Genomic DNA, 22,645 nt, shown 5'->3' on the forward strand with positions numbered 1-22,645 from the left:
TCTGTTGACACCGGACGTAACATTAATCTGGACACAGAAAAGCGGATCTGTCACATGTGTTGTCTAAACAATATACAGTAAATTTCATTTTGTTTTCTACTGTCCTTTTTTATTATGAATATTTGGTTAGTAATATAAAAGTTGTAACAGATTTTGTAAACAACAGACGCACAAAAAACTGATAACTATTCACATATGAAATGTATAAATTAGCTGGGAGAAAGCCTGGGAGAAGAGGAAAAAATCTTGTTACTGAGATTGAAATCTGTAAATATTTGGTCGTTCCTTATATGAACATTTATTTGGGATATTCTTTTTGTTTTGTTTCTGGTTATTTGTAATTTTCCCCTTTCTTTTTGCACATTTTGTATATTCAAGACTGAGAAGGTTTATGAAAACTAATGGTGTCTTATAATCCCATATGGGATTGGCAAAATGTTTGGCATGACACTAACAATCAATCTCATAATAGATTCTTCTAAGGCACTTTTGCACACTTTCCCATTCGACACACTTTTTAAAAGGATTTTTTTGGACAATTTCACACTCAATAAGTCAAATTCCATTCATTTATCAATTTCTTTATTCACTCCACATCTGCCTCACACTGTGGCAGCACCATGTGTGTCCACATGTCTAAGTCATATGGACAGAGAAAACTGTATTTCTTGTGCAATTAAATGTGAATTCACAAAATCAGCCTGCTCAGTTCTGCATTAGCTTTCCTGTGCCATTTCTCCATCAAGTCCCACATGTTTCCTGACACTAATGCCTTCATGATCCTCGTCACACTATTCCTCTGGGCTCATGTGAGTAATCTTCATGTGTGAAATTAGCTTAGCAAGGAGTGATGAAGGTCACTAACTAGGGATAAATGCATACCATCTAATTGTAGAACAGCAAACACCAGAGGGAGGAGCTTTCCCACCTGGGAAACACATCCTGTGGCCAACTGCTCTAGTGCTTAACGGAGGCATTTTGTATGATGGAAACTGTCAGTTTTTTTTTTTGTTGTTGAGATCTGTAGAAATATATTAAGGCAGATTTTTAAGGAAAGCTATTGTGGGGTGAGAACCTTGTATCTACTGGGCAAACCTGAACACCCAGAGTCTTGTGTTCATTCACTGTTCTGGTGCTCTTTCAGTTTTATTAATCATAATAGCTAAATTGTATGTATTTGTTTGTAAGTATTTCTCATAAATCTCACAAGGAAGAGAAAGCATTCTTAACAAGCAACTGCAGCAGATAATTATCATTTTAACCTGATCAAAGCCTGATGGATCTCAGCCAACTTCTGTTTCCTCCCACAGTCCTGTTCTGTAAAAAAAGGACAGAGATGAGGAAGAAAGAAAAGAAATACATGTCAGAAAAGGAGGGATGAAATATAAAAGTGAACATTTTGGAGGAATTAAAAAGGACAGCACAGTATCATCTTGATGTCACAGAGGGTAGCAATCACATACTGGAGACACACATACAGACACACATTCACAAAAACAGTTTTTAGGTTTGGGACAAATAATAAACACACAATTAATGGATGCCATACATTAACTGTAAAGTGTCACTGTTTTTCTTCAACATTTAAAGCAGTGGTTCCCAACCTTCATCCTTAACAGATCCCTTTCCTGGTGCTGAGTGAACTGATGACCCCTGACTAAGTGACTTATCTTATGGATATTTTATATTATATTCAATGTATTACAATAACAGCACAGAAAAAACTGCTAAACTGTGCAATTAAACCAAACAGTGAATGCATAAACTGCAGAAGTTTGTGTAAGACACACAATTTGGGTTAATTTTGAGCAGATTACGTCCTGTGAGTGTTGCATTAGAGATTAGTTTTCCTGATAATTTTACAAACCTTTACGTCTTCTTTTTTGACAAATTAAGTTTTTTCTTCTCCATGATGCTTGCCCATTGTTCTATTACCTCTCTGACTGTTTTAACGGTGTACTTTTCTAATGCTGAACAAGGCTGTGTAGCAGAAAGTGAAAGCTCTGTGACTATAGCTTGTGTTCACATCATCACTGCGCAGTTATCCTATAAGTTTATATCTTGAATAATAAACTTATTAATCTTCTCTTACATCCTATAAAATCAAGACCACCTCGTGACCCCAGTTGGACCCCCAAGATGGGAACCAGTGATTTTACAAGAACATTTGGTAATTTTGTAGAACAGACAGAATAGATTTGAAATGTTACCTCGTTCAGTTACTATTGAATAATTCTTTTGACTACTACCATTTAGTCATGAAAACAATGCTGCCATAGCAATGATGAATTACTAACTGATCATAATGACTCATTAATATAACCACAGTTATCATATGTGTGCTCCTGAATGCAGTGAGTTGGAACACATTCAAAATAAGGTGTTAAATGTTAACATAGCTTAAAGAGTTCATCCTAAATTCAGTGTTGACTGCAGCCATCTTCCATCTTCCTCTGTCTGTCTGCCAGATGCAACTTTCCCAACTGTACAAGTTGGCTGACAGGCTGCCACGCAAGCACCAGTGGCATACAGGAGGCCAATGTTTACTTAGGCAACAATGTAAACAAAAGGGCAACAGGCGGTTAGATACAGGTTAGGACGACAGTTGACAACTCGTGATTCGTGTTAAGTGGTTTGTGTCAGCTGGCTGCAGTGATAGTATTAAGATCACTGGCATTTCGCCACATAAGACTCGACTGGTCAAGTTTCTGTCTGACAACTACACGCACAGAATATAGATATATGAATATACAGGGTGGTTATGATGTTACAACTAGCGTTAGCTTTGCCTGGCTAGCCTGTATGTATGTTTAGAGTACGTTTATTAAACACTACCTAACGTTAGCTAACATAATCTGTTGATTGACTTACCTCTTGTGACAGATCCATTCCCATTCACTCCAGCTCCTGCGTTTTGTTTCTTCCTCTTGAGCCTTTTCATCCCCTTTAAAAGTTCACAACCAAATGACGAAGTCTGTGTTGTGCCATAAGCAAGTTAACAAATAAAAGTATGTCTCTTAATAGGTAAAAACAGTGATAATATTTGGCTATACGTAAACGTTTCCCTCAACAGCTGTCCCTGAGAGAATCAACCTAACCTGGAATCTCCACGGTACGCTGTGATTGGACGGAAATGACATGTGACCCAGTGCACGAATACTATTGGCTGTCATCGACTAGCACTGCAAGAAGACTTGACTGTAGTTTTGTAGTGATATTTGAACAGCGTGGGCAGTGCTTATTGTATTTAGTTTAGTTTAGTTTTATTTTCTGATGACTTTCACTTGATGATAACGTGATTAGAGACACAATTATTTAATCTATGTTTTCACCATTTTCATTTTCAAGACGACAGTACAATGCTAAGTAGCAGCTGACTGCTGGGAAAGATAGAATATTAGTGTGAACTATAAATAATAGCATGTTAATGTGATAGTATAAATGGACCTGTAAGTGCATGTGATATGTGCAATATTTTTTCTTTTTCTGTCTCTTTTCTTAGTGAAAAAATATACCTAATCACAACGAGAAAAAAAAAAATAACACTGACATGAAGCACTTGCTTCATGTGCATCACAACACAGCAAAAACACAGTACCTACTGAAATTACTGATATTTTTAAATTGGTTTATGTTTGATTAACCTTAATTTATTGGACTGGATTAAAGTGCAAAGGTGGGATCTGTGTTGCAAAGGCATGATTGAACTCACAGTAAAGCTATGTTAATAGAGCCATATAGTGCTGATGCAGGGGAAATCCATGGTCTGAATGCTCCTAATTTGCTTCTGCAAACCAGTTTCCTGGATGTGGGGTGAAGGGTCATTTAAGGGCATACAGAAGCCGTAGTGCAGTTTAATGCTGCCCTGAGTGTTGCCTCTCAGGTCATGAGTGATTGCATAGTGTCAAATCCAAACACCATCTACAGCTTTGGATCCAATAAACAAATACCACATTTAAGTAAAGACAGGACTTCTTCTCCAGACTACAAGAAGACCAAAACTGGAAAAGGTGTGATTCTAGGAGGAACACATGCATAAGTATGCAGTATTTGCACAAGTATTTAGGTCTAATGGGTGGATTTAATGGGTCGTGGGGATCCTTCAGTTACTTGCCTCCCATGCACATTCTGCTTTACTGTCAATCCATGCAGCCATACTATTACCAACTTAATCAGATGCTTATTTGTTAGTTGGTTGTGGTTGTGTTGGGAGTAATGCTGTCTGAGCGGCTAACCTCATGAAACAATCAGAATCGGATTTAGTGACTGTAAATAAGGTTTAATGCCAAGTAAGTTGCCTTTGTGTTTGAGTGCAGGAGAAAATAACAATAATAAGCAAAGTGAAGGAGCATGAAAATAAAAGAGAAAAATCACAATAAAAATATGAAAAAAATACCATGAAAAACAAACAGTGTACTTATTTAGTGTTTATATGATCAATGAGTAAATAATACAACAAAATCACCATAAATGCATACATTTAAATTAGCTAAGGTATATTTTCCTCTATGATAGGCTGTCAAAGGATTATGGGAGCTGTAGTTGTTGACGGTTGATGAAATTATATCCTCTAACAGTTATGTTATGTTACACACACAATAAATGTCATTGTCCATACCCTGCAGTTTATATGCAGCCTATGTTCATGGGCTAATCCGGAAGTGGGTTCGGATTTATGTTGGATGGGGGGATGTCAGTTGAAAACACAGACCTGGCAACCCTTGTGACAATTGCAATTTGAACTGTAGTGGTGATGAAACGTCTTATCATTCATAAGCAGCACCGCCGACACGACTTTGGACCATTCCTTCAGCTCTGGGTGTAACGCAGCGGATGAAAACAAAGACACAAGTGACCGCAGGCTGACCAGCGATGTCAGGCAGGTAAAAACTGCGTGATTGAAGCCGCTGAAATGAGCGACAGAGCCGAAATGAAAGGGCCCGCAACCCGCCGGAGGAGGACGACCATCTCCGGTGCTGCTGGTGCTGCGCCGCCGCCAACGGCCAAACAAGCCAACGGGAGCAAGTGGCACGATGCCGGGCAGAAACCCCCACAGTGTCCCGCTAAAGCCAAAACAGGCGAGGTGTCCAGGTATGCGAGTAACAACGGGAAGGTGGACAGAGAGGCGGACAGACACATGACACACAGTCCGAGGAGACAGAAGACTATGGTGGAAGAAATTAACGAGAGACTCAGGTAACGCTTAAAGCTACGGTGACTTACAGCTATTTTTCATATTAACATTAAAGCTGTCCTACTGTGTTCATTTACAACATGTCTCATGTAGACCAGTGTTACTTATCCCCATGATATCTCGATTTATTTTGGATATTCTTGAGCTAATTACCTTTATCACAGAGGTTTAATTAGCCTGTCTGTCAGAAGGCTGTCCTCAGATTAACGGATTAATGACAAAAACAAAGATACTGTCACCTATCATTGCATACTGATATACAAAATAACTTTGCCTTGAGGACTGGAAAATCATCTTCCATGTCCAACACCTTCCTTTGAACAAAGTAGAACTTTCTTATCCACATGTTAGTGGTATTTAACTACCACAGCTGTGGGTTAGAGCCAGGCGGCATGGAGAAAATCAAATATCACAATATTTTTGACCAAAATATCAATATTGCAGACATACTGTAGGGTTGACTATTGGTGCTTTTGCACAGTTATCACAGAGATTTTTGATAAATTGTCACCAGTAATGTGGATAAAAGGAGTGAGTAAAGGCAAATAATGGAACATCTATATCAATTAAATTCAGATTATTACTTCTTGACTTGCCTTTAAAACCATGAAAAGACTAGTCATGATACTTTTACGATATTACAGTCTCCAAAATATGTCAATGTCAATGTCTTTTGATGGAATATAACCTGCTTTGCATAGACATGTCAGTGTAGCACCTGGAAATAATAAAAATAATAAGGAAATGTAGACTTAGTTATAAAATGCTATGATAACAAGGCATTCTGGGTATAACAGTGTGTGTGTGTGTGTGTGTGTGTAAAGGGAGGTATTATTACAGATGCTTTGCTTTCCCTGAAACTTTTACTCTGTGAAACAGAGAAGGGTAGCTGTAAGTCTGGATACATGTCAAGAGAATAAATAGTTTGTACAAGTGAGACAGTCACAATAGCCTGACCCTTACCCTAAACAATTTATGATAACACACCCACTTCTCCAGATAAGTCTTTACCTTTGAAAACATGCATTTCTATAGGAGTGAAGCCGGCTCTACCCGTTGTTGTAACCTGCCAAGAACAGATGCAAAGATTGGTCCTGAAGACTGGATGATTTGTCCATGTGTAGTGTCACTTTCCTGTATTACAGCAACTGTGAAACAACAATGGCATGTGCTTTCGCAATCCTGTGCCTGCTTACTACGGTTTTGGCTGCACGTTCCTCTGCTGGTCTGGTCTTGCTGTTTGTGTCCTGGTACTCACTGAGGAAAGTTTACTCTGTGTAAACACTGCTTCCCTTCGTTACTGTACTGAAGCCACCCCTGTCTCTTCACCTCATTTTACCTGGCTTCCTTGCGTACCTGTCTCTGTTTAATACTGCATTATTCTCCACCTTATCTATCTATGTACTTTCTCCTCTTACTTCTTTTCAGATTCTCCCTCCTTCTTGCTTTACATTCTTTCCTTCCTGCCCCTTAATTGACTCAACCTTTGCTTTCATCTCCTCTCTGATTTATCTCTGTCATCTGCGATTGTGTAAAACTTATTGCCTGATGGTTGAACCCACTTTTCACAATCCCCTGTGGACAATCGGGTCAATACCTTTGACCTGAATTTTCACAACTCTTTGATTGCTTGATGCACTTTCAGTACTTTTTCACTCCATTATATACATTTTGCTGCAATAAAAATGACTGAAGTAAGACAAACAGGCTGAACATTTTACCTTATTAGATAAAACATTTGATAAAGTTCTCCACTGGGGACATAATTTGCAGTTGGGGAAAAAAAGTAATGGTAATGGAAGGGTAATAATCACAATATACCGCAATATTTTTTTTATCTTTTATATTAATGCAATACTCAGTATATTGCAAAACATTTGAAATTGCAATAATATTGTATTATGACTTAACTATTGTGATAATATCATATCATGGAGCCTCTGCTGATTCCCACCACTAGCCTCTACGTTTTGGAAGTGCTGCCAAATTCTTGCTTTACAGCCAGGAAAGTCTGATACAGTGCATGTGTCAAACAAACCAACACAAAACAGACAGTTAATGAATAGAAATACTTAAATGTTTTACAAGCATAAAGTCTGGTAAAATGTGCAGTTTATTTTTACCATGTTGGTCAGTACATGCCGCACCCTAACTTTAACTGTAACCCTGACCCACGAGTGACTATTGTGCAGCCTCTAAACTGAATACGAACATCATACCAACATCAAAATTAATGTTAAATTTCAAGATACAGTTGAATGTTTCCTTAGCAGTGGTTTGAGAGTGTCCAGATGGTTGCACCCAGTTACGTAATCCTCGAGCTCATGGAGACAAACAGGCAGAAAGGAATGCAAAGAGCTTGATCGACCCTAAAAACCATCAATTAAACTGTTGACTCTGTGTTTCCATGCAGTTGCCACGTCCTCCAGGAGTCTCTCTTGAGTTCGGCCAGTGGCTACAGCAACTACAGAGGAATCCTCAACTGGTGTGTTGTCATGCTGGTGAGTCAAACTACGTGTCCGTTCAGAAGTGAAAATGTGCTGCATTGTGACTTCCACAAACTGCATGTCATTAGTAATGCAGTACCCCGGCACATCTGTTGCTCCAAACACCATCAAACTGTGACACATACATCTTGTCTGTTTGAGTTGTCTGTGAGGAGTCTGATAAGTCGTCTTTAACGTTATCTCATTACATACATGCACAGTTACTCCCACATGGCATGGTTTGCTGTTTCCAGTACATTCTCATTTCTACAACTTTGATTAAGAGGGTTGATTAGTTACAGTTAAAGAGTGTACTTTATGAGTCGAACTTTGACTCTCATCACACTTTTTGTTGGATGCACATATATTCAGGGTGTTCTGGTGTACCCACAGTGACTATTCCAAGGATTGCAGTGACAGACAAGGTGTATATATCAAGCACAAAATAAGGAACATCATCTCTAAGTTGCAGGAGCGAGATGATTACAGGATGCAGAGTATGAAGCATCTATGAATACAAACAAACATAAAAAGTGTTGAAGTTTTAGTGTCTTCTTTAATTCGACCCATATCCATTAGTATTATATAATAATACTTTAAATCCTTGGTTTTAATAGTCACATGGTTTAATAGAATATAACACCACTTGCAGTACTTGCATGCCTGATTGATGTTTTTCTACAGTATCTTCTGCTCAAAGCGGAGTCGGCATGCTTGGCCAGTGAAGTTGTTTTTCTATGAAATTCTAAAATAAAACATGAAGCCAAAAGATTAATCGTCTAGCAGGAAATTGTTATTTATAGCTCTGGGAAAAAAATCCCCTGTGTGCATGACAGTTTATGCTTACAAATCTTAAGCTTGCTAGTACAAACCAAGAGGAAAAACTTGACAGCAGCAACAGAAGCTGGCTGCGAAAATATATAAGAGCAGAGCAGCACTCCATATGACAATAGAATAAAGTAGCAGAAGCTCCTGTTAAAACAAGCTATGCTGCATATTAGGGCTGGGCAATATGAAGATATTATATAGTTACTGAGATATGAGACTACTATCATCTTATATTTTGGATATTATATAATGATATGTCATAAATGGTGTCTTTTCCCCTCATTTTAAAGGCTGCATTAGAGTAAAGGGATGTAAATTTATCAACTTACCAGTTTTTCTATTTGTTTTAATGCTTGCCTTTACCCACTTAGTCATTATATCCACATTATTGATGATTTTGTCTCCCAGTCCTAGTATTAATGAAATGCTTCTGAGGAGATTTAAAAATATAGAGATATACATCAAGTATCTAGATACAACTGAAAAATACTACTACTAAATACACCGATCAGCCAAAACATTAAAACCACTGACAGGTGAAGTGAAGTGAACACACTGATCATCTTGTTACAATGCAATGTTCTGTTAAGAAATCTTGGGTTCTGACATTCATGTGGATGCCACCAGACATGCTACACCCACTAAAACACCAGTGCAGACCAGGCACCCCTCCTTATTGCAACAGCACTCCCCAGCAGCTGTGGCCCTCCAGCAGGATAATGCACCATGCCATACTGCAAACATCGCTCAGGAATGATCCGAGGAACCTCACAAAGAGCTCAAGGCATCAACCTGGCCTCCAAATTCCCCAGATCCCCATCTGATCACACATCTGTGGGACATGCTGGTACCCCACTTCACAACCCGCAGGACTCAAAAGATCTGAAACTAACGCCCTGGTGCCAGACGCCAAGGGACAGCCTCCGGAGGTCCTGTGTCCTTGACAGGTCAGAGCCAAGTCTGGTCAAAGGAGGACCCACTGTGGACCGGGGGTACTTCTGGGCTACCATCACATCCCTCAAATGTTTGATCAGATTGGGATCTGGGGTATTTGGAGGTCAGTTGGACACCTTGAGCTCTTACTCCCGTTCCTCTTGTCATCTTGTCAGCATTTGTTTTTTTTTTTTTGTTTTTTTTGTTTTTTTTTTGTTGTTGTTGTGGCAGGGTGCATTGTCCTGCTGGGGGGCACTGCCATCAATAAGTGCTGTTGCCATGAGGGGGTTTATTTTGTCTGCAACGGTGATCGGGTGGGTGGAGCACGTCAAGTAGCATCCACATGAATGCCAGGACTCAAAGGTCTCCCAGCAGAACATTGCACTCTAAAAAGATGATCAATGTTATTCACTTCACCCACCACTGTTTTTAATGTTTTGGCTGATCGTTGTATACTGTACACATGTGCAGCCACTGTTCTAGACGAGGTTAAACGTTGTTAATGGGCCAGGATATACTGTGGTCCGTGGCATTTATTGCAGGGACTCCGGCAGTGGCTTTTCTTTTTTTTTTTCTCTCTTTTTTTTTTTTTTTTTAAAGATTTTTTTTGGGGTGGGCATTTTTTGCCTTTATTTGATAGGAAAGCGAAGTGTGAAGTGGGGAGAGAGAGGGACTGACATGCAGCAAAGGGCCACAGGCTGGAATCGAACCCGGGCCACTGCGGCAACAGCCTTGTACATGGGGCGCCTGCTCTATCCATTAAGCCACCGACGTCCCAGTGACTTTTCAAAACTATCATAAAACATAAGGATGATGGAACGCTAGTTGGTGTGAGATCTTGACTGTATTGCCCTCCCTGACCTGCCTGACCCCCATCTTTGACAGTTGTGTTAGATGCAGAATATTACAGTCTCTGTTCAAGTTGCAGTAGTGATCAAAGACATGTCCCTGTCATGTATGTATGAAAATATCCAGTTAGCTATAATCCTAATGAAACTGATGAAGACAGCCACTACAAATGGAGCTCTATAGATGTGTGCAATGTGCATGCTTTGCATACATGGTTGCATGCACAAGAGTCATTTTTCCCTGCATTTGCACAATAATATGTCAGCGTATGTATGTGGCTGCTTTGTGATGTATTTCTATGTTTTTTTTTTCAAATCAAGCCTAATTTTGCAGTTCTGTGACAGGATTAATCCCGTCTTTGAAAGTTTCTATTGCTGTGACGACCACGTCCTCTACTTTGTGGTCACCAGGGACGGCTGAAACCGCTCAGTTCAGACTGTTTTTAGGAAGCCTCAAGGATTAGGCTGTAAGAGTGTGAAGTGGAACCACAGTCACTCTGTGTGTGTGTGTGTGTGTGTGTGTGTGTGTGTGTGTGTGTGAGAGAGAGACTCTGTGTCTGTGTGTCTGCGAGTCTGTGTCTGTGTGTATAGTTTAGGAGCTTAGTTGTGTAATTTGTCCTCAATAACCAGGACCATCGGCTAAATTCTTAAAATGTCAGCTGCAGGAGCACATTTCTAGAGATCAGAGATTACATGTGTTGTTGTACTTCCTTGATTTTTACACTCTGGATGTTGAAGCTAAGTGTTTACAGATATTACTAATTCAGTTCATGCACAACCTCCTGTAAAATAATTTAAAAAAACAGCAGCACTTCTTCTTTCAATTCTCTTAAAGTGCTCGTGCAGTGGGTGTGCATGTTTGTGAGTGATATCAGACTGCTCTTGTTGAACAAGACTTTCTCCAGTTGTTTAGACGATGAATAAAAGTGCAAACTGTGTGCATTACTGATGTTTCCATCTGGCAACTGGGGAATCCATGAAGAGGCTTTGACTTAATAAGGGCGTTCATGGAAGCACTCTTGAATCTTGTTATCTAAAATGGCCCCACGTTTCTTGTTTCTTACAGCAGCCATTGTCAGCCTGTAATGACACATCAGGATGACAGACAGCATCCAAACTGTCTTTGGACTGCTAGCATAAACCTGCCAAGGTTTAAAGCACCCACTAAAAATACACACACACACACACACACACACACACACACACACACACACACACATACATACATTGTTAAGCAGATTTGAATTGGTGCTAAAACATCTGAGCTTTGAACCCACAAAAACATTAGTGTTTTAAGACACTGTGTGTCTGGATGATAGAAGTCAAGTCAAGTCAAGTCAAGTCAAACTTTATTTATAAAGCACATTTAAAAACAACCTCAGTTGACCAAAGTGCTGTACAGTTATTGAAATATAAAAATAATCATATACAAATATCATAATAAATAAAACAAAGGAAATAGTAAGGGCTCAATTTAAAAAAAAAACTAAAAATTAGATTAAAAAGAAGGGAAATAAAAAGTAAAAAGAGTAAAAAGAGTAAAAGCCAAGGATTCTTGCCTAGCAGGGACTGAACGCCAAGGAGAAAAGATGGGTTTTCAGTAATGTTTTAAAGTGCTCAACAGACTGTGCAGCTCTGACCTGGAATGGTAGGCTGTTCCACAGCTTTGGGGCCGCCACTGAGAAGGCTCTGTCCCCACGAGTAGAGAGTCTGGACCGAGGTACTGCCAGGAGCAGCTGGTTTGACGACCTAAGTGCTCTAGAAGTACTGTGAGGCTGTACAAGCTCTGATAAATAGGACGGTGCCAGACCATTTAAACACTTAAAAACAATTAATAAAACCTTGAACTGGATCCTAAAATTAACAGGCAGCCAGTGCAAAGATGCAAGGACAGGACTAATGTGATCACGCCGTTTCTTTCCAGAAACAGATAGAAAGATAGGGTCAAACATTGATACTTTCCCTGATGAGCAAAAAGTCATGCCAGGATGTGGTACAAACAGTTGATGCTTAATCTGGTTCGTATCATTGTTTCCTCTGATATGCAGCCAAACAGACCATGTGAGTAGCTTAAATGACCACAGCAAAACTTAACAGCGCTAGCTGCAGATTTATCACATTCAGTTTCTGAGCATATACCAAAACTGATAAGACAGGTTTGCTCAGAAATAAAGGAAAGGCTAGTTTGCTAATTTAATTTACTGGTCTTTCAACAACTTATATAATGAATGCAAACTTCTAAGTGCTTATGTAGATGCAGTCTTTGCTGTGTGTTGAAGGAAAACCTCAAACAGAAGACCTGAACCAATGTAATGATCATTCAATCTTTGCTGGCACCAGGTCATCTCTCAGGTCTGCTTTGTATGTCGGGCTCCTGAAGTTCAGCCAATCCCAACAGCTCTTTCTATTTTTAACCTTACCTACCATGTATTTGATACGTCGCTTCTATCCACAGCTAAGGACACTGAGATACAGTTTAATTAAGTTAAATTACTGAAACTTTGTCACCATGTGTCATCTGGTTCATACACTGTCATAACTGTTGTTTAAATCATATCACAGATTATTCAAAGGTGGCATGAAAATGGCCTATAGATTGTGAATTTTGTGTTACTTGGATATTATTTGATAAGCTGAGACATCTTGTCCTTCAAAATAAGGAAAAAAAACAATTTTAATGTCTTATCATGTGTTTTATTACTGAGAAAATTGCAAATGATTACAAAGGTAATTAGATAAGAAAACATGTTCAACTGAGTATAGATATTCTAATCTCTGGGTGCTAAAAGACTTGATCTAACAAATCAAACAGAAAGATATTCATTTTTAATTATTGACACAAGATAACATTCCTGAGACTGAACGATTGAATGAGCTCTGCTGACTGCAAGACAGATAACAGCAGAAAAACACCTTACAGCAATTACAGCTGGACAGAAATGTTTCTGTAACCAGGCAGCCTGGGTTCAGTTACTAGACCCGCTGCTGAAGTGTCTTTGAGAACGACACTGATCCCTGCTAAATCCCTGGGTGGTGCTCTGTATCTGACTTTGCACACTGACCTCCCTCAGCACAGGGACAATATACAGTTTGTACAGACAGGCACAGTTGTACAGTTAAATCATTGTGAAATCACATTTTGCAATGTTCTCTTTAAATGCTCTGCACAGGCCACTGTCCCAATAATGGCGTCCTAATACGTGATGGTCCACTCTTGTCCATGCTGAAGGCTACTAAGGCAAAGGTGACTGGTTCGGACAAAAGACATAGTTGAATCTTAACCACATTGCTGCAGGATGTTGGCAGGCCAGTGGGCTGAGGTGTAACATGCCACATAATTACTACAGCATGACCTTATTGCGTGTCATACCCTCATTGTACTCGTTATCTTATCTGTCTCTTTATGTATTGAACGTGCCATAAAATGATCTAAAAAATACATGTATACATGCTATACATATGCAGTGTTGGCTCTGTGTAGAGGGGTTGGTGGTTAGGTTTATCTCAGATAGCTTAGATAGCCAGAGCTGGACTTGGACCTTGAACTTTAATACATAATATAATGATAAACTCATTTTACTTGACACATTTTAACAGAGTTAGCAGCAGCAGGGTCAACAGATCATGTGGATATCACCGTCTAATTATGTATCGCTAATTTTGCTGTTTCCGTAAGTTTCTCAGCATAATGGCAGCTTTCACACAGGACAGGTGTGTGTACCTGTGTGTACTGTGTGTACTGTGGGCAGCGGCTCCTTAACCATCCAAAATCACAGTTGTTTTTCAAGGAAACATTTTGTTTTTGTTTTGAACAACTCACTCAAGCACATCGCAATCTGCAGACTAATCACGAGCAGAGCTGTGGGCAAAGAAGATGATAAGCCAGATTTATAGCAGAGGGCTGAAAATATTACTTGGGTGTTAAACAAAGGCCAGATTTAGTGAATGGCCGAAGAGAAAACAACCTTGTTGATACTGTGAACTGTGCTCATTACCTCCTGTTGGCTGTTTTGTCCTCTCTTGCAGGTGCTTAGTAACGCACGCCTCTTCTTGGAGAACATTATAAAGTGAGTAAGCTACACAAACCTACATTAATGTTATGTATATACTGTGCCCAAGCTGGTGCTGCTACAACTCACTCCCATTACATTACATTAACAAACTCCACAGGAACAGGATCTAGATGTCATCATCTAAACAAACAATTAGAACCATGTTCTCTTCTCCTGTCTAGATATGGCATCTTGGTGGACCCAATCCAAGTAGTGTCTCTCTTCTTGAAGGACCCCTATAGCTGGCCAGCACCTTGCCTCATCATCGGTATGGAGCATTCATTTGACTGCCTGAGTGTTGTGTAAACAGATGTTAAGTGACTCATAGCCGCTTGTCCTTCTGTAACCTCTGGATGGATGTTTAGGTTTAACTTGTGGTGTACCTGTTATTCTTGTATTTAAATCAGAGAACACTAGTCTTTATCACTGTAACACAAAGTGTTATTGTTGTGATAAAACATGTTTACAGGCTCTCCATGTCCCAAACGATGATCTGGTACAGGAGATTTATTGAGCCAGATGGTCAAAGACAGCATATAAAAGCACTGTTAGCATGAGTTCCTGTCCTGGATAGTCAACCAGGCTGTTATTGATTATTTACCCAAAGAAGGTTGACTCCTGACATCGTCTTTTTTGCGGCAACAACTGGCTTTATCCACCCAGGTAAACAGGTTATGCAAAGGTGAATGAATATAGTTGTCCTCAGGAGGGATACAATCTGACCTGTTGTACAGGGTAACAGTAAAGACAATCAGTTTGCTGTAGCTGATGAATGAGCTGTGTGTCTGCTCTGTGTTTCAGTGTCAAATGTGTTCATCTTAGCAGCCTTGTACACAGAGAGGCGCCTGGCTGTGGTGAGTACAGCGACTTGCACACACATTGTCCTAGGCTCAACTCTTGGTGACACAAATCTAATTCCTCAGTTCAGTTTGCTTTTGCAACATGTACTGATTAACTGCTGTGACCTTTGACTCCACCTGTTTATCGCAAAGACATAAGGGTGAACTTATAACTGTGTTCATGGTTTTGTCACAGTTAGATGAACTGTTTCAATCACGGATTTCTAATTAAGGATGTTTGCCTGAGACAGGGACATTACACATCCTGGAGTCTACACAGTAAACTCAGTGTCACAGCACCTCCCTTCTTTATACCTGCTCTGAACTCTGATAAGAACGCCACTCCTGGTTCAGATTAGATTAGATACAATCTAGAACGCTTCCGACAAATGCAATATTTTAATTGTAAAAAGGACATTAGATCCAAGCTGTGTTTCTCTTATTAAAAGAACAAATAATGAAAGTGTTGTACAGTCGCAGGTCAAAGGATGCTTCTCTTTTCCTTTCTTCATTTCTAGGGCACCATTTCCGAATCGACAGGACTTCTTCTTCACTTTTTTAACCTGTCATCATTGATGATCTTCCCCACAGTCACTGTGCTCACTGTGGACTCCATGACCCCAGGTACACACCAGATATATCCATGTTTACTTACGGTGATAAAAAGACATAAATAAAGCATTCAAATAAGAATTTTTTTTTACACACACACCAGAGTGCTCCTTTCATCCGTCATTTATTGCTCTTAGTCAATGGTCCATTGTTTGTGTGTGTGTTCCAGTGGGTGCTTTGCTCTCCCTAACAATCGACACAGTGCTGCTTCTCAAGCTGTACTCCTACCAAGACACCAACAGGTGGTGTCGAGAAATCAGGCAAGCAAAAGCCAAGAGACTAACGCGATCATACTCATGTAAGTATATCAGCATGAACTGTCAAAGAAATGTTACCTACACTGTAAGCAGGCACACATGTCAAGTACAGGACAAGAGCAAAGGTATGAGAGGCTCTTGAGCAGGACTTTTAACCCCAGAGTTGCTGCAAGGAAGGTTTAAAAAATGGATTCACACACACACGAATATCAGAGCATACTAACAAGATTATTTTGTTTGGGTCTGTTTAATACTGTGCTGCTACTACCATCCAGTGGTGACAAGACAATCTGCAACTTTTGGCAATAAAACACTGTCATCCATGCAGACAGAGATCAAAGTTGAGTGTTTTAAAGCTATTTTAATCCTAAAAGCAACACGATGGCTTTATCTCCTTGCTGTAGCAGCAGGGATAAACCAACTACACACACAGAAACCCTTGAAATCCAACATGCTAATCGTCTGTTGTGCTTATAATGTAATTTGGTGGGTTCTTGTAGAAAAATAAAGGTCTGGTAGTTTTTGAAATGAGCTTGTGATGTTGTGTGTTTTAGGTCCGTCTGTGGCGCAGTCCAATGGATCAGCAGTTCATAGTCATGTCTCCTACCCAGGCAACCTCACCCACAGAGGTACACGTCATGATGTCTGCAGGGACATAACAGTTTTTAAATGAAATACTGGAATGATCAATCAGCTTAAATTAACATTTTGTTTCTGTGTTTGTCTTTAGACATGTACTACTTTGTCTTTGCCCCAACGCTTTGCTACCAGCTCAACTTCCCACGGTCATCTCGAATACGCAAAAGGTTCCTGATGAGGAGACTTTTTGAAATGGTGAGAAAGAGAACACACACACACACACACACACACACACACACACACACATACATTGTGTATGTTCTCCTAACAAACATTTGGATAATTGATTGTTGACATATATGAATTGATGCCAATTCGTTCATGTCTGCATCGCGATGCATCTAAGAAGTGATTATTTCCCCTTCTCTCTCTCTTGTAGCTTTTCTTCACGCAGCTGTTGGTGGGATTGATACAGCAGGTAACATTAGCATGACTTGAATCACACAGACAAGAGCTCAGAATTCAAAATTCTCTGCACACACACACATTGAAACACAACGTTCAACAGGAAGTCGTGGAAATATTTGTCTATTTAAATCTGTTTTTACCTTTAAAAACAATGTAAAGCAATTTTCATTTGTGTTTCCCAGTGGATGGTTCCCACTATACAGAACTCAATGAAACCTTTCCAGGTGCGTACACACCACGGCACTGAACTGTATATGAAGATAAATAATCCTCAGGAGAGCACGAAGTAAGGGATCATAATTAATTTTGTGTTGAGGGCAAAACATTGTTATAAAAAAATGTCATCGTTTGTGTCTCTCACAGGAAATGGACTTTTCTAGGATGATGGAGCGCCTCCTAAAGTTAGCTGTGAGTATCAGTGCTTTACACAATAAAAACAATAACCATAGTTAAAAAAGTAAATAAGTAAGTTAAAATAAATAAATAAGAAATGAAGTGAAGAATATGGCAGCTAAAAAAAAAATTTAAAAACAGATTAATAAGAATAAATAAATAAATACACAATAATCATAAATACAAAATTTAAAAAATAAAATAAAATGAAAAAATAAATAATAAAAAATACAATTAGCTAAAATACAATAAAAGACAGCTCAATTTAAAGCCAGGCTAAAAAGGTAGGTTTGAATTTGCTTTTTAAAATGTCAACACTTGTAATTGGGGCTTTTAATATATATTTATATTATTTTTATTTCAACACCTATTTTTTTTCACATACTTGTGTACATAATAGTCCTGTTTATGTTTTACCTTTTGTGTCCATATTTGTTGTTCTTGCTCCCAAGCTGTTGTGCCTATTGAGGTATTAGTACATTAAGAGCAATGCAAAAAATAGAAAATAAAAACCTACACATACAAAAAAAAAAAAAAAAAAAAGGAAATTTTGATTCTGAATTTTGTCCTGTCATAATTTTATGAAGAGCAGGGTTGAGGGTGTGCACATCCAAGAAACTTTAACAGGTGCTGGATCAGAAGGTCAAACTAAGGCAAGAATCAGAAAAGAGATCCGCACACTCTGATCATATGATAATAATTATGCAATGTTTCGATATAACAGAGATCTTTGTCAGACATTTCCAAATCAATTCCTAATGAAGATCTCTGAAAATGGAAACAGAGCAGAAATAAAATGCTTGGGGCTTTTAATACAGTGTTCGGATCTCTTTACTGATTATAACTTAATAATTAAAAATCTTTAAAGAAATTAAAGTGAATAATACCGTTTAATCTTGCAAATTGAACCCTGAGGTCGTCTTGTAACTGTCTCATGTGTATCAGGACTTTGTGTATGAGAGAAGGGTAGCAACATGACAACTATAGTGTAACCACACCAACCCAGGCACCTCCTCTTTCCTAACTTATCCCCTGACCCTGTCCTTTCCTCTCCTCTTCTCCCCCTCACCTCCCCTCTGCTCTCCTCCTATCCTTGTCCTCTCCCAGGTCCCTAACCATCTGATATGGTTAATATTCTTCTATTGGTTTTTCCACTCTTCTTTGAACTTTGTGGCAGAGCTGATGCAGTTTGGAGACAGAGAGTTTTACAAAGACTGGTGGTGAGTCAGAGGAACACTGAGTCACTCATCAGCCATCGTCCAGATCACTCAATGCCAAATTCTCAAACTGTGCCATTTTTGTTCACTGCAGGAACTCAGAGACTGTCACATATTTCTGGTCCAACTGGAATATCCCAGTTCACAAGTGGTGTCTGAGGTGAGCACACACACTTTCTACATCTCTCCATGGCACTGACATCCTGTTTGATGTTTTGGTCTCGCATTCTTGTTGTAATCTGGGCAAAATAAAATCCAAAACTACAATGATAAAAGAAATCGAGGTGTGGGCAGGCATTTATCTAAGAGATAAAGATCAGTGTAACTTGTCGAGTGTCTGTGTTTGTGCTTAATCATGTCTCTGTGTGTTACAGACACTTCTATAAGCCCATGTTGAGGAGGGGGGTCAATAAGTTTCTGGCTCAAACCGCCGTCTTCCTGGTGTCTGCCTTCTTCCACGAGGTAAACCAGCAGCATTAAGTGTGACACAAAACACTACCAAAGTCTGACAGTTGTGAGGTGCTGCTGCTGAGTCAGTTTGAATATGTTTTTCAAAAATAATTCGGTGTATTTCTTTCTCTATCTTCTTCAGTTCCTGGTGAGTGTTCCGCTGAAAATGTTCCGACTGTGGGCCTTTATGGGAATGATGGCTCAGGTAAGATACGTCGAACGGTCACAAACCATTTTGCCTCCTCTGCTGTAGACAAACACACTTTGACCTCTGCACTTTAATCTCCTCAGGTGCCTCTGGCGTGGTTTGTGGGTCGATATTTGAACGGAAATTACGGCAACGCTGCTGTGTGGATGTCACTCATCATCGGCCAGCCTGTCGCCGTGTTGATGTACGTCCATGACTACTATGTCATTCATTATGGGAGCACTGCGCATGTTCCCACAGCACACACATAAACATGTCTGAGTCATGTTAGTAACACACACACACACACACACACACATATACATACACCAGCCTAGACAACTCAATGACTGAATGCGGAGTAAGTTAAGGTAACTTTAATAGGAAACTCTGCTAATATGGACCTGTCTTTGAAGAGCAGCAACTGCAGGAAAAATGTTTTTGACTTGTTGATTTTTGCACTACAGAGAAATGAACCGTGGTTTATCAGGATATGATTCCAACAACATGAGAAGTACTTGCTTTAAAGAGGTAATCCACCTTATGTCGTCAGCCAAACCTTGAGATCTCAAGTGAAACAGCACTTGGATCTCTGGTATTGAACTTGATCCTTCACTGTCAGACTAAAAACAAGTAAATGTGTGGTGCTGAGGTTTCCTGAAGTGTCTAATATTAGTGGTTGATGAATCATGAGCTCAAAGATTAGGTGCAGTTTCTTAAAACTTTAAAAGCACTTCAAAAATGGAAACTGCTTCTTTCCAAACACTCCTCAAGTTCCAGAAAATGCACCTTGTGTGCAAGAAATGTGAAGCACTGCCGAGCGAGCGCAAGCCAAAGGAGGATCCTGCCTCCACAGAGCTGCTGTGAAAATGTTTCTTTTTTTATATGGTCGAGAAGTCACTTTTTCCCAAAGGCAATAGAGAAATGATGAAGCCGGATAAACAGGCTTAAAAATTGCCATTTAGGATGTCTCCAGGTTTCAAAATTGACCACAGTGAGGTCTTTTTAAACATACATTCTGTCCTGTATCCCTGTCTTTTTGATGCAATGCAGTTGTTCAGTATTACAGAAGTTTATAATAAAAGATGGTTAAATGCGGTAGAGGCTAAAAAGTGAAGGAGAAAGTGTAGACGGACGTTTTTGTGACCTTAATTTGTACAGTCGTTGAATTCCAGGCAACCTCTCCTCTTCTGTCAACTCCAAACATCAATGCAAGCCCTTGTTAATGCAACACTACATGCTACTGGTGTTATTTGTCGTGACTTTAGTGTCTTCTTTGTGTTGCATTTGCATTGGATTATTTTATACTTTGTATGATTTTGTGTGTCCGTACGACAGTCTGCAGTTATGTTGTGCCAAATTACAATTTATGTTGAATTTTATTTTCAATGAATGATTTAATGCAGTAGGTGATTTACTGATTTGAACCAATGAATGTTATTTGCACTTTAAAGCGATGCATGCTGTTGACTAAAGCAATAGATTTCTACGAATGTATACTTAAGTTATATCGATCGTGCGAGGAAAATATGTTTTGTTCAAATGAGTTGTATTTTTTGTAATTTGCATGTTGACATTTTGTTGTCATGTAAAGTTGGCTTTTCATTTTGTTCAAAGTAAAACAGCAGCAGCAGAAGTAATACTAAGAGTTTCAAACAGCCCTTTACTGCCAGAGGTTTTTTTAGTATTGAAATTCTAAAGAGTCCTTTTCTTGGTTGAAACTGTCTTAAAAGCTGCCAGTATGGATGTTGCCATATATTAGTTAAATTTTATGTTCTTTTACATTATTTTTTGTTTTAATTTTCTTTCCAGATACACAGTAACAGCTGACTGATCATGGTAAATCGGAGTCTTTGTAAGAGTCTTTGTTGTCATTGTAAGATTTATTCTCTTTCAGGGAGAACACTGTTCTTAAATTATAACACCAGTTACCAAAGAGACTGTGTGTTAGCATTTCTTATTAAAATTAACAAGTGCCTGCTGTAAAAATATGCTTCACTTCAAAATCTAAAGAACTATAAATACTCAAAGTTTCATTTAAAAAGAAAAGACAGGCCAAATACTTACAATGGACATGAATTTCCTAATCTGTATCATCTGTAGCCAATTGATTCAGAATGCTTTAATATTCATGGTGTTTATAAATGTTTGGGAATTGAAGTCTTATTGCCCGTAGTTTAAATTCTAGTCTAAATGTAACCTGACCCTTTAAGAGTATAATACCTTTTTGTTAAAAGTTAATTTTTAAAGCAGTGATTTCTAAGTTTTTGTAAAAAGATGTTATGTTAGAGGACAGCCTTATTGAAGAGTCGTGCATTAACTTTATCATGTTATTGTTTTTTCAGTGCACACGTCACCTTTAATTTCTGGCAGTCTGACACTGCAACCCTGTTAAAAATCTGTGTGAATTTTGTGAACTGAGCAATGGTGAGCTCATGACATTCGTCCAACCTTTTAATGTTTTAAATAGAGTGAACATCTGAGGATTATATCTAAGGCAGCACATGTAGCAATGACGTCTTGAGAACTATATTAACTACGGTGTCTCAGTGCAGAGAGCTGCTGTCTGGGCAGCAGAGTTTTGGTGCATTCTCCTCTTAGTTGTGGGAAAAACTAAAACATTAAACAGTAAAATTACCTAAGTCAGTTGATGTAAGAATATAATGGCAACATAAACAGAAATCAAATTATTAAAACTTTAGTCGTTTAATTTTAATTCTGCCTTGCTTTATTTTGTTTTTTCTGAGTCTCCTCTGAGTGTAACATGGTAAGCCTCATCCCCACAGCTTTAAATGGGACTCTGAAAAACTCTTCAGTGAATATGTTGCATCTCCCACTTTGTTTTAATTCACCTTGCACTTCCTGTTTCCACATTAATGCACTGTGTCTGCTCTTGAAATAGGAGTTGAAAATGCTGAGGGTGCTGCTTTGTGTTGAACTGTATTCTAAGTATTTTTTTTTTCTTTTGGGATGATTGTTCGCTGCAATATGTAGTAAAAATGAATGTATTACTGATTTGTTCATACTGTACACAGAAATCCAAAGTGAAACAAAAATTATATGTTTTGGGAATGCAAATCATTTTCATAGCTGTCCACTTGAAATTATTTGTGTCATTTGATAAAGATTATTTATATATGATGAATGGACTCGTCTACTTCTTTGCCTTCAGTATTTAATATGTCTTAACTGATATTATGACCTTTAAACAACTACAGCATGCATTAACAGTGAGGACACATGAGTCCATAAAAAACTTTATCGCGCAGGGAGCAACACAAGACAGCACTCAAAACTCATAC

The 22,645-nt window shown here is 38.9% G+C and overlaps 2 protein-coding genes across 5 annotated transcripts in view; one reads left to right on the forward strand and one right to left on the reverse strand.

The window, feature by feature from the left end:
* The window catches only part of zgc:63863 (uncharacterized protein LOC393372 homolog), a 37,244-nt gene extending 34,148 nt beyond the window's left edge, over positions 1 to 3,096 (reverse strand). For all 4 annotated transcript variants that reach the window (XM_049602269.1, XM_049602271.1, XM_049602267.1 and 1 more), the window contains exons 1-2: positions 2,872 to 3,096; positions 1,263 to 1,317 (exon numbers count right to left, since the gene is read on the reverse strand). In XM_049602269.1, the coding sequence (XP_049458226.1) occupies positions 1,263 to 1,317; positions 2,872 to 2,941 (125 nt within the window). In that variant the 5' untranslated portion in view covers positions 2,942 to 3,096. The remainder of the gene's footprint in view (positions 1 to 1,262; positions 1,318 to 2,871) is intronic.
* A 1,617-nt stretch (positions 3,097 to 4,713) lies between these two features.
* Positions 4,714 to 22,516, forward strand: dgat1a (diacylglycerol O-acyltransferase 1a). Its single transcript, XM_049602444.1, has 17 exons — positions 4,714 to 5,196; positions 7,608 to 7,695; positions 14,316 to 14,356; positions 14,524 to 14,609; positions 15,143 to 15,195; positions 15,699 to 15,804; positions 15,962 to 16,090; positions 16,604 to 16,678; positions 16,780 to 16,883; positions 17,068 to 17,106; positions 17,279 to 17,320; positions 17,460 to 17,504; positions 18,597 to 18,709; positions 18,801 to 18,866; positions 19,081 to 19,168; positions 19,299 to 19,361; positions 19,448 to 22,516. The coding sequence occupies exons 1-17, from the start codon at positions 4,913 to 4,915 to the stop codon at positions 19,613 to 19,615; spliced, it is 1,590 nt and encodes a 529-aa protein (XP_049458401.1). The 5' UTR covers positions 4,714 to 4,912; the 3' UTR covers positions 19,616 to 22,516.
* The last annotated feature ends 129 nt before the right edge of the window (positions 22,517 to 22,645 follow it).

This window comes from Epinephelus fuscoguttatus, linkage group LG17, assembly GCF_011397635.1.
Source record: "Epinephelus fuscoguttatus linkage group LG17, E.fuscoguttatus.final_Chr_v1".
Classification (NCBI taxonomy): domain Eukaryota; kingdom Metazoa; phylum Chordata; class Actinopteri; order Perciformes; family Serranidae; genus Epinephelus; species Epinephelus fuscoguttatus.